Here is a 17947-nt window from a genome sequence, read left to right as displayed (position 1 = left end):
ACTCACCTAAAACTGAATTTATTAATCAACTGTCCTCCCTGTTGTTACTAGTTCATATCAAAGGGGCCAACAGGCTTCTGTAAAGCTTACTGTAAATATAAATAGGATTTCTTGCTACAGAGCTGCAATCTTGGATTTAAATTGTCTGTGAAGCAGCCACGTATGGTATGGAGATGGACATTCCACTGTTGGAAGCATCTTTAGTATGTTACTGTCCTCCTTTTAAGTCCATCCACCCCTCCACTTAAGCCACAAACCTCATATTTCTACTGCACAACAAGAGGTGCCCTGGGAACAAGCACACAGGTACTGGGACAACACTCACCGAGCACCGCACACACCAGCGGGCGGCAGGGCAGGTTCTTGTCTGCTGCTTTCTTACGATGTCTCATCGGCTTCAAACACACAAAGATGAAAAGAAATCAGGAGAAGCCTGAAGTGACAGTCTGTGTATTACTGTATTTTTCAAGCAAGTAGTATTATCAGCACAGGCTTCCCTTTGTCCTTTTCTCCAACTGCTGTCTTACTTATATTAATCCTAAAGGCCATGGCTGGAGCAAAATTGTGCCTGCTTTTCCATAGTGGGGTTTTGTTTCTCTAGCTGTGTAACTGGAGGGCACTGTTATACTGGGGGGTGGGGGGTGGTGAACACCACAAGACAAAAACAAATCACACAGCAATTCCTCCCCCTTGGTTAACACACTGATTTGTTCCTGACCCAGAAGTCTGATTGGCATTCTTAACAGTGTGTGCATTATTCAGTGGCTTTGGTGTTTATTGTAATAGACCAGAAAGGCTAACTAGATGGCAAGTTTGTTGTTAAGTGGCATCCTTGGAGTATGCTCCTATAAAGTAAGATGTTTGTTTCTGTTCTGGATTAGTGACACTTTTAAGTGCTGCTTCACTGTCAGATAAGGTGGAATTTGCCAGTATCACAAAGACAGAATGCGTCAAGTTAGCATAACCATTCAAGTTACTTGTTACTACAGAGCTTCATGAGCCACATAATGACACTCCCCCCACAAATATCTATAGGAAAAAGCTCTGGAAAAAATACTTCCCTCCCTGAAGGTGAATCACTCCACCCAGGATGAAGCATAAGCCAAATGAGAGCACTCAGTGTAATTCCAGCTGGCTATTATATATCACATGAAGGCTCATGCTCGCTGAAGATTAAGGCAGAACATTTCCTCTGCCACTGATTTCCTCAGAGATCTCATAAAACGCAGCTCCTCCCCAGCTACACAGGCCTCTGAATTCACTGACAGGGCAACCAGCTCTTTGTTCTTTGAAGAGACATTCTGAAAGCGATTTCAAAATCATTCCCCAATTACTGCATTTCTCACAGTATTTCTACATGCCTTAGCAATCTAGGTTAGATGCCTGTGACACAGTTTTCAACATACAGGGTCTCAAATCCTCTCAGTTTGCATCCCAAAGAGAAAACAATCTAGAGGAAAAGACTCACCATTCTATGTAGGTTTACACGAAAATTCATGTTGTCATCATGAAGAAAAGCATTAGCATACTGATCCTATTGAAAAGGGCAAGAAGAGGGAGGAAATGTGAACAGCCCAACATCTTACAGTTGCCTCTCGAATCACACGTGTTTCAGTGTAATATTCCCAACATATAACTATAAAGTTTAAAAGACATCTGTGACTTCTTGCCCCCACCTATGTTTCCAGTCACACAAAAGTAAACCCCTCCTGATCCCAATTCCACTTTAACTAAAGCCTGAACTACTGCTTGTTTGGTTAGCAATTTATTTTCCATTCTCCTCTTCTGCTCATTCAAACTCTGGACTGCACACACCACTATGTCAAGAGTTCAACAAGTGCTCCAGATGTATAATATATGAAGGTGGTTCTCCAGTACACCAGTTTCTGTGATTATGTGGATGAAGGTTTAAATTGGCATTTTGATGGACCCATCATGCCAGAAGTTACTGTAGTACTAGCAGCTGTTCCACCCCTCAGGCAAAGCTCATTCCAAGACCATCTCTAAATTAAAGAGACTTCTCCAGATAATGCACAGCCAAGATGGGTAATAAATATAACCTGCCTTAATACCAGAACCAAAGCATGCCCTTGTTACGGAGAAACAGAATTTCTTATCTTGTGTTATCTATGCATCCACCTGAAGAAAAAGTGCCAAACCCATTTAATTAGAAAAATTTAAAATGTAGATGATTAGCTTTCAGGTTGTACCCTGAGGAAACATTACTTCAGAATCCTTACACCTGCTATCAACATCACCCCTTTTTATTCTTTGTTAAGAAGTAAAGGTCTTTATTTGCAAGCAAGCAAAATGCAAATGCCATGCAAACACAATCATCATTCAGGACATCAGTCAGACCATGAGTATATACTTCCCATGAGACAGGACCACATTCTGCCAGGACTGCTGACCTAGCTCTGTGATGCTGCTTTCTCACCCTACTATCACATCTGCTACTTGTTTTCCTTGTAGGGACCTACAGCCATGTGACTTTCTTTCAAACTTCTATCCTTCTTTAGCAGAAGGGATATGGCATAGCCTGTGTTTACCATGAACAGCACAGCACTGAAAGCCATTAGCACATTACTCATCTAAAAGCCACATCACAAGGTCACTTGACAACTAAGAGAGAAAAGGCTTAGGTTCACTCTCTTCTCTCCATTCTTGGGAGTTGGATTATCTTATTTCGGTTAGCCAATTTTCAAGTTCCAAGTCAACTTTAACAGTACTGTACCAGGTTTATTAGCAAAACATTAAGTGCCTGAGGTCCTAACCACTCAGTTCCACTGTGGATATTAAACTCCTGCTCCACCAGAGGCAGGCAGATAGAGCCCTGTAACACACCATCTGCTGAGCAGATTCACACAAGAAACTTACCTCTGCTATGCATGTCAGGATGATCAGGCACAGTTTGCCACTGTGCAGCCGGTGCTCATCTGCAAAGAAGAAAAACAAGTCCTCTATGAGCAACACAAGCCTAGCAACGCTAAAGAGAGAGATAGTTGTTGCAGCAAAAGAAAAGCCCAGCTTGGAGATTATTCATACTCCTACTTCCTCTGTGATATTTAATAGTCTATTCCCATTAGGCATTCACCCTCCAGCTTGTCCACTAAATCCCACCCCACAGTGCACCAAGAGCAAAAGCTTCAGATTTGAACCTCCAGTAGCACTGTAACTATCCGCTGGGCTTCCAATCTCATTCAGTTTTACTTCCACAGATACTCTAAATACTGGGGTTAGTCCCTGTCTTTCTGTCACAGCAGAGACACATTGTTCCCTCTCTTTGACAAGATGGAAAGAAAAATATCACCTTTGCTGTAGGTTATGAAACAAGCAGCAAAGCTTTGTCAGACGCACAGCACGGTGTAGCAGAATGACTCCCGACATTATGCTCAAAGTTCCAAGTTTTAACCCCAATACTGAGAGACACGACCTACTTTGCTCTGTGCAAAACTATGAAAGAAGGAAGTCTGCAAAGACTTAGCATTTCAAGCTAAAAGAGTTTCACACTGATCATGTTCCACAACTTCTTATTCATCTTACACTTTCAAGCAGCTTTGGCCCTGAATGACAATGGGAGGGCTGAAAGCCACTAATAGAGAGGGACTAAGGCAGAAGAATGCAATTTTTACTTGGATTATTTAAAACTCTCCTCTCTCAATTTTAACGTTGAATATAAAAAACCCTCAAGATACATATAGTCACAGAGGACCACAGAATGGAACAAGCCTCTGGTTCAATCTTTTCTCAAAACAGGGCCAGGTAAGACCAGGTTGCTGAAGGCACTGTCCAATCAAGCTCATTTAAAAATCTTTGTTCTAAAAACCAAACTGCTCACACTACACACCCCCAAACCGACAAAAACAAACAAACAAAATCCAACAACAACAACATACCTATAACTAAGTCCTGAGGAAGCTTAAAATTGCACATTCCTGAGACCTCCAACAGTTTTTCTAAAGCATAAGACTACTAAACATCCCAGGTATCTGCCTTAAACTTGGAGAAGATGGAAATACGAGACCCACTTTCATATAAACCAGGAGACAGCCAAACTCCTTGCATCTTTGCAGATGACTTCTACAAACACTTTGCTAGCTGGTGTGTATATGGTAATCTATAAAAATAGATAGAATGGGCTTAGCTAGCTGCTCTGTCTAGTTTGATGCCTCATTTTCTTTACTATGCTGCTGAGGGACAGATATTTACAACAAGATATGCCCTGAAGTATGCTGATTTCATCTTGCTGCACTAAGTAAGATGAAGAGGAATTTTGGAATGGGAAAGTTAAATGTCTCTCCTATTTTCTTACCTCAGCTAAAATGTTATAAAGTCTTGTACTCCAGCAAAGCAGGAGAAATGGCCTCAAATAACACTGATACACAAGAGTCTTATTATATTCATATTGTAAGGCCTCCCTGTATATTTCTGTAGGTGCTGCTACCACTTCTCTCTCTGGGGATCATGCTGTAAAGGCTCATTTCACACCAAGTACTCTGCCTTCCACCGATGCTCTGTGAACATCACGCCATTTTCGGCAGCAACGGGGCAACTATGCAAGCAGGTACTTACACAGCCACTTTGTATTTCACAGCATCCTTCACCAAAGGAACAAAGCAAGCCACTTTCTAAGGGGAGGTGTATCACTATAAACCCTGCTTCACCGGAAAAAATGACACAGAGGTTTTGTTTCTCCCAAGGCAGTTGCCTCTGATTGACACAAGAGAGGAAAACAAGAGGATCTAGGAAAAACAATCTATTAAATTATGCTCTCCAGGACAGGACCAAAATAACTGTCTAGTCCTGGATGTGGAACAAACCAGTCTCCCCTCTAAGTGTTCCCAGTTGTCTCAAGACACCTGAAGTAAATTGGAATTATTCATCCTTTTTGCTATATTGGTGTCACATTGAATCATAGAATCGCTTAGGTTAGAGAAGACCTTTTGGATCATGGAGTCCAATTGTCAACCCAGCACTGCCAATCTACCAGTAAACCATGTCCCAAAGTGCCTACATGTCCTTTAAATACCTTCAGGGATTGTGACTCGAGCACTTCCCTGGGCAGTCTGTTCCATGCTTGATCTTATACAAGAAAAAATTAGGCAGGGCTCCATCTAGAATCAAAATATAAGGACAGGAATATACCCACTAGAACTAATAAGTTCAGGTTTGGAGGGCACACTTTAAACGATCGATCAGTGGAGCTCATTGCCCCACACTACCATGGTGGGAGGGAGATAAGGTCTATCAGCCAGACCAATTTCAAACATTACACAAGCTAGAACCAAAGCAAAGAGAGAAACATCAACTCCTGTCTCATAACATAATAAACTCATCTCTTACTGGCTTGTTTAGTAAGGAATCCCCTCTATCAGATTTCACTCCATCTGAAACTAATCCAGTTTGGCAGTTCCCGAATCCCTGTGCAGACTTTTCATGTTACGGTGACTAATAAGTGCAGAAGTTAAATTGAAAAACACAAAATTCTTCCATCAGAGATCTGGATCAGCAAGACAGACCCTGAGAAAAGCAAATGAGAATGATTAGAGAGCTGGTAAGCCCTCCTCATGTGTACAATCTATTGGAAATGACTGAGCAAAGACTGATGTGGTTTAGTTCAAAAGACAAAAGCTAGAGGAAACATGAAAGCAGACTTCAAATACATAAAGGTTGACACAAAGAAAAAAGAAACAATCCATTCTCAATATCTATCTTGGAGAAGATAGACAGTAATTCAAATCATAGCAAAGAATTTAGGAAGCACATGAAGCTTTCTCATAAAAAGGATGGTTAAACACTGGAATGGACAGTCTGAAAATGGTGCTCCACCATCACAGTGTCTTCATCCAACCTGTCAGCAACACCTCTGAGAAAAGATTCAGGTAAACCTGATTCTGCCTTGGTTTTGAGGAGTTGTCAAGGTTTAAACCCAGATAGCAACTAAATACCGTGCACCTGCTTACTCACTTCCAATGCTTCTCCTCTTCCCCCAGTGTGAAGGAGAATCAGAAAGAAAAGGTAAACCATGCGGGTTGAGGTAAGAACAATTTAATAATTAAAACATCGTCATAATAATAACCATAATAATCATCAGCAGAGTGAGAGAAGGTAACAGAACCCAAGAGAAACAAGTGACCCACAGTACAATTCACGATACAATTGCTCACCACCTGCTGACCAATACCCAGCCCATCCCTGAACAGCAAATGGCCCCTTTTGGGTAACTCTCCCAGTTTATCCATTAGGCGTGACATTCTATGGTGTGGAATATCCCCTTGGACAGTTCAGGTCAGCTATCCCAGCCATGCTCCCTCCTTGCTTTTTGTGCACTTCCTCACTGGCAGAGTATGAGAACTGAACATTTCTTGATTTAGGGTAAGCACTTCTTAGCCAGGGCCAAAATATCAGTGTGGTATGAATATCATTCACATACTGAATCCAAAATAACAGCACTGTATCAGATACTAAGAAGAAAATGAACTGTGTCCCAGCCAAAATCAGGACAGGGGTGCACTTGACATTTTCATAAAGTCCCTTTCAGTCCTAATTTAATTTATTAACTTTTTCCCCAACTAGTTTGCTTATAGAACAAGGCAGCCAAGTGTAACTTCACTGTAAGCTAGTAGGTAAAAGGAAACTCTCCTGCCTGCTCTCTTATTCAATGCCAAGCAATCACGAAGTTCAATAATTGATGTATCATAGCTCTGCAGCTGTCATCCTATTTTCATTCAGTTGTTACATCTAACTTAACAGCAAAAGTCAGTAATAGGCTGAAACACGGTGCAAAGATCACTTGTTATGTTCACACTATGGTCCTGCCCACAGAGCCACTGGGCAAAACAGCACCCTTGGGTACCCTGAGCAGGAGATGAACCAATACTTCAACTCCAGCAAGCTGAAATTAACCACCACAGTACTACAGCAGAAACAAAGAGCACACCATGGAAAGATACTTTCTCAAGCAAATTACTGCCAGTGCAGTGTAAGTTACTGCTGTTCTCTTTACAATTACATAGCTACATGTTTAACCACTAAATATTAAAGGACAAAGGAAATATTTCCTCCTAATGCTGAGCTTTACCTCCTGTGTCAGTTTCTAAGTGCTCTTTAAAGTACAGTTCTCTGGTCCCTGAGACTTCCTCTCTCTGACAGTTGGGAATCATGTGCTCACACCTCCTGCATCTGGACAGGCTTGGTTATTAGGTACTATAATCTATTATTAAATTCTTTCCATACTTGACATCTTTCCTGCCAGCATTAGGTCTCTCCTAGTCTCATAACTCTTACCTCGCAATAAGAAATTGCTTAATTTTCCCAAAAGGTGGAATTCCTTGAAAGGGACTCCAGTTCACTTCTATTTCTGGAGTCACTAGACACGTTCTTGTGACCTCCTCACTTCAAGAAGCACTGTTTGCTGCATCCACAGAATTCATTTACCTTTTGTGTCCTGCATCACAATCGAGCTGTACTTCAAGAAGGTTATCAGCAGGTTGCTGGTTTGCACATCAGCATCCAAAGGTAGCTCTGCAGAGCTTATAACTGGAACAAAGCAGATAAGACACATTTATCCTATACAAACACAAGAAGTAACTATACAGACAACCAAAACACAGACTCGCATACCTGGGGTAGGATCGGCTTACTTGCAGGGCCATCTGACCTCCTCCTCCCTCATGACCACCCAGGAAAGATTTTGTTGTGAAGACTGGTACCACTCCCTCAGAGACCATTTTCCTGCTCTAAGCACAGGCTGTGATACCTGGTAAAGTGATATCCTTCTCTGTCCTGTCCCTGCTCCTCCCCCCAGGGAGCTCAGCACTCATCAACATCCCCAGCCTAGGGAGCTCAAGATATTTGCACTGATATCCAATTAATTCTTATGACCAACACAGACAACATTCACACCATTCTCAGTCTGGAAAGAGATGTGCCCAGCAAAGGCCATTCTGTTTCAACCATTTTAGAATTTCAGTTCCAAAAGATCCACGCCAATTCCACTGTTCCCTCCCAACAAGAGTCTGTCTTGCAGAAGCAACGCACAAGATATAATGTAACAATTACTGACCAAAGCCGTAGAAAAGGAATGCAGAGAGATCAGCTTTATAAAAATCAAGAAGCAAAAGCAGTCACAGCTTGTGCTAGATACATCACAACCAGCAGGGAGCAGAAATGTACTTTCCATACCTGCAGCAGTTCACTGGCATTTCTCTGGGACACCAGCTGTACTTTTGATATCTTAACAGTGGACATCACCTGCCTTAGACTTCGCAAGAAGCCATCTCAATTCCTCAGCTAATTGCACGGTGTGCCTCCTGCTCACTCCCCATGCACACCATCTGAAGCACAGAGTTCACGAGCTGTCAAACCCCTATCACGTGACTGAGCCACATTTTTACTGATGACTGTGCCTGAGCTGTCCTAAAGGGCCGTTCTCAGCCTTCCCATTCAGAAAGCTTTATGAGAAATATTGAAAGGGAGGAGTAAAAAGGTAAGTGGTAAAAATGCAGCATGCATTTACCTGCAGATCCTGCCAGTCTGATACCATTTAAGGTAAATTAGCTCAGACAAAAGAACCTCCAAACTGATGGAGGTAGTCTAGGAAGACTTCAGTAAAGTACTTAATACAGTTCTGTATGAAAAATTAAGAGTGAAGCAGATAAGTGGGAAGCAATACTTAAATTTAACGTACATCAAAGATCTGGTAAAGGAGAAGCAATTGGAGAAATTATTAGTCTGAGAAGAAACTACCGCTTGAATTCCTTAGGTGTCACTTTAGATAATAGTTCTCGTTTTTGTGAGTAACCTGGGCACAAGAAACAGTTGCTTGCTAATGAATCTAGAGCATGGTGCTAAAAGCATCAAGGCTGTGAAGTTCAGTCCCCATATGGGCCATTCACTCAGTGATCCTTGTGGGTCCCTTCCAACTCAGAATATTCTGTGAAATCTGCTAATTGCAAGAAGTTGGGACATGTAAACACAGAGGAGTATCAGACTGTGCACAAAGAATAAAAACAAGAACAGGTAATAAATACAACATGAAATTCAACGATGTAAGCCATAGGGTCAGGAATTCAGGGATTTATTTCTATGGCAAACCGAGAGCTCATCAGCTGCCAACAAACTGCCATGATACACTATCAGATCGTGAGATGACACGCTACCAACACAAAGGGCTCACAAGTGGTTCTACAACATAGCCAGAAATGCACTTCCAGCAGAGACAGGAACGCTGTAATGCCTGGCACAAGGTGCTGGTGAGACCTTGTCTCAAACATTTTCCATAACTATGCAGAACCCACGTTCAAAGAGGATGAGCTTAAACTTGAAGAATATTAGAGAAAGGTTAGTAGGTGGAACATAGGAAAAGAGTACCCTTCTTGTGAGACAGTAAAATACATAGGTGACTACCCAATGTATGAAAAAGAGCTGTGTTTCAAAGGGAGGTTAACAGCAAGAGAAATGGGTATGAACTGACAAGAAATGCAGGTTGCAAAATTGAAGATTTCTAACCAAAGCTGAAACTCCCCCAATAGAAATTACTGGGAAACAAATTAAGTCAGAGTTCAATAAATTTAAGGGATGGATATGCCTGCAAGCACAGGGCACTAATAGTCTAGGGGATCTTTTCCAGCTCTACATACATGACAATAACATGGCTGTTCTGGCTGCTTAGGAGCTCATACTCACAGGTTTTCACATGCAGGAGGTCACAGGTGGTTTGAATTACAATTGTCAGAAGGCTCTCTCTCCTCTCAAGCTATAGAGATAGCCTGAGATAGGCTTCCTTTTGCACTGGAAACAGACCTACAGACCACTAGGACGCATCTTAAGAACTATATTATCTCTTTTCCATCTATCCCCAGGAACACCCAAGGCTTTTCTCACTCTTGAGGAAAGAAAAAGGTATTTATGATGAGACTGGACATTGCAAGAAGTGAGGAATTACTTATAACTGATTGTTGGATGTCTAGGTTGGGAGCTCTGAAGGGAAGTACTCTTATTCTATACACAACTGTGTTTTGGTTCAGAGAAAACTCAGCTTTAACATGCAATGCCTTCCACAATTCAAGGTTTGTATCTCGTAACCCTGTAATGAGGCTTTTTTATCCCCCTGGAACTGGGGCAAGGACAGGCACAGAAGGATGAAGGAGACGAACCAACAGTAAAATGCAGTATTCTTTAAACTGAGCACAGAGAGGCCCAGAACACAGCAGAGGTTCTCATGGAGCTTAGGATTATACAATCACCTTGAATACAAAATTGTAGCCCTTGGAAACAATAGGTCAAATAGATCAGTGTAACTCCACTCTTTGAACCACATAAAAAAAAAAATCATAATGGGGCTTTCAGCTTCTAAAGGTTGCACATCCCCAAGTGTGAGCTGGTTTAGTCCATTCAAGCTTGATGCCCTGGGGCTCCTGACACATTGCAAACATGCCAGGTCTGTTGGCTAAGTCTGTGCAATAAGACTGGAAGCTTTTTCATTCCCAATATTATGAATAGCTCAAAGATTCACCTAAAAGTCTGAAAAATGTATTTATATCCCCAGTGGGTCCTTCTTGAGCTGTTACAATGAACATAGTGAATGAATATTTAACAACAGTAAGCAAACTGACATTTAGATAACTATGGTGACAGCCACACTTGATTTACATATTATGGATCAACAGTTTCTAGCAAGTCTCATTTTTCGGGAAAAAAAAAAAAAAAAGAAGAAATCACTCTGAAGAACACATCCCTGCTTATCCTGGTTTATGCTACAGACCTTGGTGGTTTTTTTTAAAGACACATTTTGAAACTTTACAATAATTCACACTATAGGCTAACAGCAAGAGAAATTTCAAACCAGAATATGAACCCATTTTTAATCCCAGTCAGCATAAAAGAAAAGTGCTTGAAACCCACAGAGGCATTTCTACATGTTATTGTAACTTGAAAACAGTTCAACTACACATTTTTTTAATGCAGGAAAAAGAAAGCAATCTTTTCATTCCAAAGCCAAAAAGCCTCTTGCTAACTTTCAGCCATGGGCAAATTTTACATCCGAGTTGCAAGACCGTAGAAAATGAGGAAAATTCTGGTATATTTTTAAAATAACAGCAATAGTGAAGCATCACCAAACTAAACCAAGCTGAGGGTGGTAAAAAAAATTATCACTGAGAGCAGGGATCAGCAAGGTGACAGTAAACAGAAATACAGAATGCCTCCCGATGTAGTTGCTGCACATGAAGATGAGATCCTCTTCTTAAATTTAGTAGCCTTGTAAGCCACAAGAAGCCTTGAACTTTACAGGATCACTGCCTCTGCTTAAAGCAGGATGGAGTTTTTGTTTTGATTTTGGTTTGTCTTTCGGTAAATGAAAAAAAAGAAAAAAAAAAAGAGTGCAAGCAAGCCGTAGATGTAGGTAAGTACAAATTCTGTCAGTTGTGTAATACGGTGTGTGGGTGGATACATTTGCAATGAACACGTTGAACACAAGCCCACAAAATGCCCGTCCCTCCACATTTCATGTTACATGCACACAGAGACTTGAGACACAGGGGACTCTTTATCTGAAGCTTTTGTTATCCATGGTAACCAGACAGAATTCATCCCGAGGAGGATCATCCTTAACTAGGGTATCAAATGACCTGAATAGCTGATGTAACTGAGTAACCCAGGCTGCTTTTCCCCAGAAATATTTCCAAACTGTGCCCTATTCAAATTGACTCTGTTCCTTCATTAAACACTTTCTTCAGCTCTAGAGGATGCCATTAAAGTACATGACAACAGCCATTTAATTTCTTCTCTTAAACTAGGCTCTATCTATCCATACCTTAAATTGCAAGGGTTTTATTTTAGGAGATTGCAATACATATTTATGTGGACTTGTAACTCTCATTTCAAAGAAAGATCTTGGGGTAAGCAGTCTTTTACAATGCCTATCAGAGAAAAGGCAGTAAGAGGGAGGAATACTTCCACACCCAAACAGAATTCAAATCCCAATTAATTCAAAGCTGAGGATAACTGCATTAATGACAAGCAGGAATCCACTGCAATTCTCTGTAAATCTGTTCCAATGACAAATAATCCCAAGCAAAGGACCTGACACTAGAAATATTCATAAGTAAAAGTCCACATAGAATAACTAATGGGCTGGCTGTATCTTCATGCAGATATTGGGAGAGTACTGTTTTCAGAAGGAATATCAGCATAATTTCATTGAGCAATATACAATGAAACAGAAATAAATTTGAGTCAAAGAATCTTGCCCATGTTCAGTAAGGCAAGTCGCTTCAGGAGGAGACCATCAGGTTACATCTGCTCCAGACAGATCTCATTAGTTGCCATCTCGAGAAAATACTTTGCTAGTTATTTTATAGTTTTAAATAATTTTTCCCCAGGAGATCATTACATTTCTTACCATCTGAAGAAGGTGGGGTGGTTCCAAGTGGAGTGACGGGTGTCATTGGAATTGGGCTTGTTGGTGTTGTCATTAGGCCCATTTCAGGATGGCTCTAACAGGAAACACACATGCACAGGTCAATAGCTTACCCAGCCATTGGAAACACAGATCACTACTTGTACTGTTCCACAGTCTCACACAGACATGACTAATGAAGTCTCAACAAACTTCAACCTCTCTTCCAAAATGCCAGGCCATGCTTCCTGACCTTGGACATCTAACAGTTAAACAGTACATCAATTTCTTTATTCCCCAAAACATGAAAATATATCAGAAAGTGGTGGCTCTCCCCAGCAGACAGAAAATACTCCCGTGTAGAATGGGAAAAGGTTTGCAGAAGCCTACACTGCTTATAGCTTCTGATTCCCCCCAAAACAACCCAAGGATGTGCATTTCAAGTCTTCCTCCAAGATCCTGTCATTTCTCTTTCTAAAAGCAAATTCTCCTCACTCCTGCCCCCCCACACCTGTTCATATTCAAAGACGATGGCAATATATTACTTTCCTGTCTCACTATAAAGCCCAGGCACTGCAGGACAGGAGTGGATAACATAAATAACACTATCATTATTGATGCTCTCAGCTTCCATCAGTCAGTTACTCTCCCCATTTCATCTTTGCTAATAGTTGCCTGCCCAACTGCTTTGACTTTGCAAGCTTCCAGATCTATCCACACACTGGTGAGAGCATAGGTAATCTGCTATTTTTGAGTCTGGTTGCCAAGCAAAGTGTCCATTTCATAGGGCAAGTTTTACATAAATGTATCATCTGCTTTAATATATCATCACAATTTCAAAATAAAAGAAAGATATAGAACTGCTGATTTGGCATTAGTTCCATAGGATTTTTCACAAGTGGATATCCTTCACGCTGCCTCTGAATATCTCATTTATGAGCAACTATAAATGCATGTAATTTATGGGAAGCACGGACACACATACTACAACTCAAAGACAATTTTACATCACTACAGGTCTTAACTTAAACTTTAAAACACAATTTTTCACTGTAAGTCTTACATAAGCCAGGTTTGCTTCCACAGATTTTGGGAGTTTTCCTTCTTTATCCCGAACAGTAACTGGTAGTTGAGAGACAAGAGTGCCACCCAGCAGCAAACCTGAGCACCCACGGCTGGTGAGCACATGGAAACCTTACTGCTCCATACATCCACACAACTGAATCCCTGCTCTTCCCATGTGTCACACAGCAGCAGGGAGCCATTCATGCAGTGCCAAGCAATGGGCACCAACTTAGGCAAGAGCATTCATCAGCTTTTAAGAGGTTTTTCCAATATGACATGACCTACCTTGCCCTCTCTTAAATGAAGGATTACAGACAATCCACCCAAGATCATCAGGCCTCCACATCAATTAAACCCACTGATCAGTGGCTGCTTCAGCTATTACTTTCACAAATAACTAGTCTATCCTTTTATTTTTAAGAGCTTTTACTCTATGTGATCTTTTTCTGCCCTACTCTTTTCCCTGCCAAAGGTCTCTCTTCCCTCAGGAATATCTTGACCACAGAAAGGCCTGAGTTGGTACTACACAGAACTGAAAGAGCAGAAATCTCTCACAAGTGGTAAGAATGAATAACCTGGGAAAAGACAGGCAGGGAACCTCAGCAAATTAACCGTCCATGAAACAGAAGCTTTCTTCAGAGGCTGCAGATCTGCTTATCAGACCTCTTCCATCACCACTACTGTCAGGAGTCCTCAAAGGTCTCCTCCATCATGCCAAGTGTCTAGCCTGTGATGTATGGTTGCTCTTTGAGGACCTGAAATAACTGGGGAAAGGTGCTAACTGTTTTGCTGATGTTTTTCTCACAGATTAATACCAATACCTAGAAACCAAAATTAAAAGCCTAAACCTGAAGGTTTACCTAAACACATCACGCTACTTTTGCAGTCAGCCGTAGCCCGATCACCAGATCAGACGGGCTCATTTTCTGCCTTCCAGCAACAACCACCTTTGCAAACTCACATAGTGTTTAGGAAAGCATCCAGAGCTTTGTGATCAGAGGTATGGAGCAGCCCACTGCTGCTCAGAAGGCTGTCATAGCTGTTTCTCCACCATAAACAGCACAAGGACAAGTGTCCTGTCTGGCAACAGGTTCCCAAGCAAAACAGGCTGGGCAAAACAAACAACATCACACAGTCTGTGCACACCCATACAGGACAATTCATCCAAGTTTGGAGCTGAATCAGTCTCTTTCTCTCAATACTAACTTAACAAAAGTGTGATTTGCTCTAAGAGCTGCAGCTACCTTATCCCTACTAGTTCACTCACTCCATCCTCCCACTAAGTGCAGTATCAATAGAGTACAGAAGGGACTCCATGCAGCCCTTCCCATTTAGTGGGAAAAACGAATAATTCCAACATGAACTGTGACCTCAAAACTCTACTGAGGAAGCATTTCCTAAAATGCTTCTCAGTCCCTGGCCTGAGTCTGATCTTTCATGCTGATCCTATGACAAGTATGCAGGGACGTACATCTTTTCACCAATTCCATTTCTGACTCTCTAATTTCAAACACATGCACTACAAAGAAATGGGGAAACATTCCACTGAAACTCACCTGTGCCAGAACTGTGATGAAATTCCGGTTTAAGTGAACAGCTTCATAGAGGGCCAGAAGGATTGCTTCATTCGTTCTGTGGGAAGGATACAGACAAAGGCACAGTTAGTGATCAGAATACCAGAACCCAAGTTGTTCAGAAGCAGGGCCTATCTGAAAAAAGAAAATGTTTTTTTAGCTACAGAAAACTCTGCCTCTGCAATCCAGTTGTATTGTATTCCAATTATTAGTAGTATTCAACAATGCATAAAAATAGCTATTTTTAGAGCTCAACTACAGACTTTGTTCCCTTCCTGTTGAAGGTGTCCCTCGTTTCTCAAACAGTGCTTTCCTTTGTTTTAAGGCCAGAGGGTCCTGCAGATACCAAAACCCCTCATATTTATCACCTGCCCCCTTGATTTAGAAAATATTTTGGTGGGGAGAAGAGTACATGAATTATCACTTCCCATGTGCCACCTCCAACATGCCTATTATATGTTATAAATGCCCCATAAAAACCACTGCATTTTTTTTTTATAGACTTCATTACAAGCAATTCAGCTGCGGCTCCTCCTGCTGCACCCTTCCCACTGAAGGGAGAATCCAGTTTGCAGTGGTGTGGTACTATTTTAGTGACAAGAGAACCTGTCTAATGTCACACAGCCCCTGTTGTTTGCTGTGTGACATTAGAACAGCTCCATGACAGAGTGGATCACGCCGACCAGCTCATTGTGTAACTAACATTTGTGCACTTACTGGACCGAGATCTTTTCATCAGCATCTGCTATGAACATGCTGCCCACCTATGGAAAGAGAGAGCATTGCACAGCAGGAATTCGGGAAAGCTATTAGACAACAAGAGAGAATACATGGATACAAACAGATTTGATTTTGCAGTCCTGTCACTGACCAATTCTTCACCTGTCAAATCACAAAAAAAGGAAAAAAAAGGACTGGACCTTGGATCCCAGCCTGGATTAGTCTGCCATCCTTTCCTATCTGCTTGCCCCAGAGTGGTAGCAGTTTCACCCAAGTCACTCCTGACAGACAGCTGTTAACAGTGAACTATCCTTACTTAAAGGAAATTTTCCTGTCAGTTAGATCTCAGACTACAATTAAATGTCAGATGAAAGCAAGGCCAAACTGAACAAGGGTAACAGTAGATACTCTTCACAAGGAAGAAATTCACAATTGTCTTTGAAGGGTAGCCCTCCAAAAATGTAGACAGTGCCCACTGTGGAATCCAAGTTTACCCCATGGTCACTCAGTACACCCAGACTTGAGAAACAAGACCGTAAAGGAACACAACCTCTAAAGCTATTGACAGTACAGACTGTGCCACTCTGTTCTAGGTCACATCAGCAGAGCAGTAACTTTTTTAAAAAAACAAGTAGCTGTTTAAAAGTGATTAAGAAGTTTAAAAAACTGATTAAAAGGGTTTTTTAAGTGATTTTTAAAATCAACTAGAATGACAAAGATGCAGGAAAACGATTTCAATTATCAACACCAGAATAGAGATCTCGTCCTTTGAAAGAGCTTTCCCAGCCAGACAACAACACAGTCCTCAGAATACAGCCATTTCAGTTGTATTTGGTTTGGATACGTTCAATCCATGCCTGCAGAACCCACATCCCAAACTCACAGTTTACAGAAATGCCCTCCTGCTGAACTTGCATGAAAACACCTATTTTAAGAGTAGAAAAAACACTGCTTCCTTACCATATTAGTTAGGGCTGAGAAGAAACCAGTCTGATGCTCCTCTTCCTTATCTTTGTATTGCCTGAACAAAAAGAAATAAGGATGAAGTTTCAGAGTTATACATGGAACTAAGGTTATTTTACCTAAACCACTGTAAGATAGTCTTATCTGATAAGTATACAGGATGGAAGAAGCTTCAACATTCACAAGCCTTTTTCAAGAACTCACAAAAGATGCTAAGGGTATTAAAATATTTGTAAATTCTGTAGAGTTGAAATGGGTTTGCTGAAAGATGTGAGAGTTGAACAATGCTTGTGGTGTTACACAGGACATGGGCAGCCTGGGCTAACACTGAAGGAAAGGACTCCAGTGACTTAGGAAATTTTGTCCTGCACTGGAAAAACAGTAATAAGGCACATGAAGCAACAGTCAGTAACCACAGAACAGTTTCATTTCAATCATCTGCTACAGATCAAATCAGAGTTGGCCACCCTAGGGCCAGCAGAAACCACACAGACCATTATAGTTCACGGCCTGGTCTTGCCTGATCCCACATTCCTGGAGCAAGTGAAGAGACTGGAACTGAAGTCAAGGTATAGGTTGGATACCTCAGATTTAAGCTACGTTGCTACATTTGGCATTCAAATGCATTAGAAAAGTTTACATGGTCATTTACTGTGTCTGTCATATAGGAATCTCATCACACACAACGTAATATGCAAAGTAAGCAATTCCAAATATTTGGAAAAGGAGGAAAGAAAGCACTGAGCTAAGCAAAACAGGTCATGGTCTGAGACAGCTTTTGTCACAATGAAGGAAGTTGGGTGAGTGAGCTTTTTCTGCTTTACTCTGATAATTTACTCTGTTACATACATGATTTGCTGATCTTGCAAGTCACTTGCATAACTACAACAGCAGACTTCCAAAGGAATTAAAACATTTTTCTGGATACTTTGAGAATCCCACTGCACAAAATAATGTTATGTGTTCCTCCGGTAAAATTGCTGTAAGTTCTAAATTTTTCTGAAGGACTTTCCTCTTGGGAAAATGTACACATTTTGAGCTGCTGCATATGAAGCTGAGAACATGCTACCCTGCTGCTGACTTTCTGGCTCTTTCTTCAACAGCAGTGACTGCTTTCCACCATTTGGAAGCACATGCATGCCCCTAATCACCTCTGATCTGGCACGTGGACAGGCCTGGATACATTTGTTTGTTTGTTTTAGATAGTGTTTCAGTTAAATCCATT

The 17947-nt window shown here is 41.3% G+C and overlaps 1 protein-coding gene across 1 annotated transcript in view; it reads right to left on the bottom strand.

Annotated features, from left to right (window-relative positions):
- The window catches only part of ARMH3 (armadillo-like helical domain containing 3), a 123582-nt gene that overhangs the window by 89158 nt on the left and 16477 nt on the right, over positions 1–17947 (bottom strand). The window contains exons 11-18 of the mRNA XM_027648133.1: positions 16720–16780; positions 15757–15803; positions 15022–15097; positions 12404–12497; positions 7438–7539; positions 2878–2936; positions 1469–1534; positions 326–395 (exon numbers count right to left, since the gene is read on the bottom strand). Coding sequence (XP_027503934.1) covers positions 326–395; positions 1469–1534; positions 2878–2936; positions 7438–7539; positions 12404–12497; positions 15022–15097; positions 15757–15803; positions 16720–16780 — 575 coding nt within the window. The remainder of the gene's footprint in view (positions 1–325; positions 396–1468; positions 1535–2877; positions 2937–7437; positions 7540–12403; positions 12498–15021; positions 15098–15756; positions 15804–16719; positions 16781–17947) is intronic.

Source organism: Corapipo altera, unplaced genomic scaffold, assembly GCF_003945725.1.
Source record: "Corapipo altera isolate COAL_440 unplaced genomic scaffold, ASM394572v1 56, whole genome shotgun sequence".
In the NCBI taxonomy this organism is placed as follows: domain Eukaryota; kingdom Metazoa; phylum Chordata; class Aves; order Passeriformes; family Pipridae; genus Corapipo; species Corapipo altera.
Note: the sequence above shows the minus strand (reverse complement) of the source record. Positions and strands in the feature narration are given on the sequence as shown.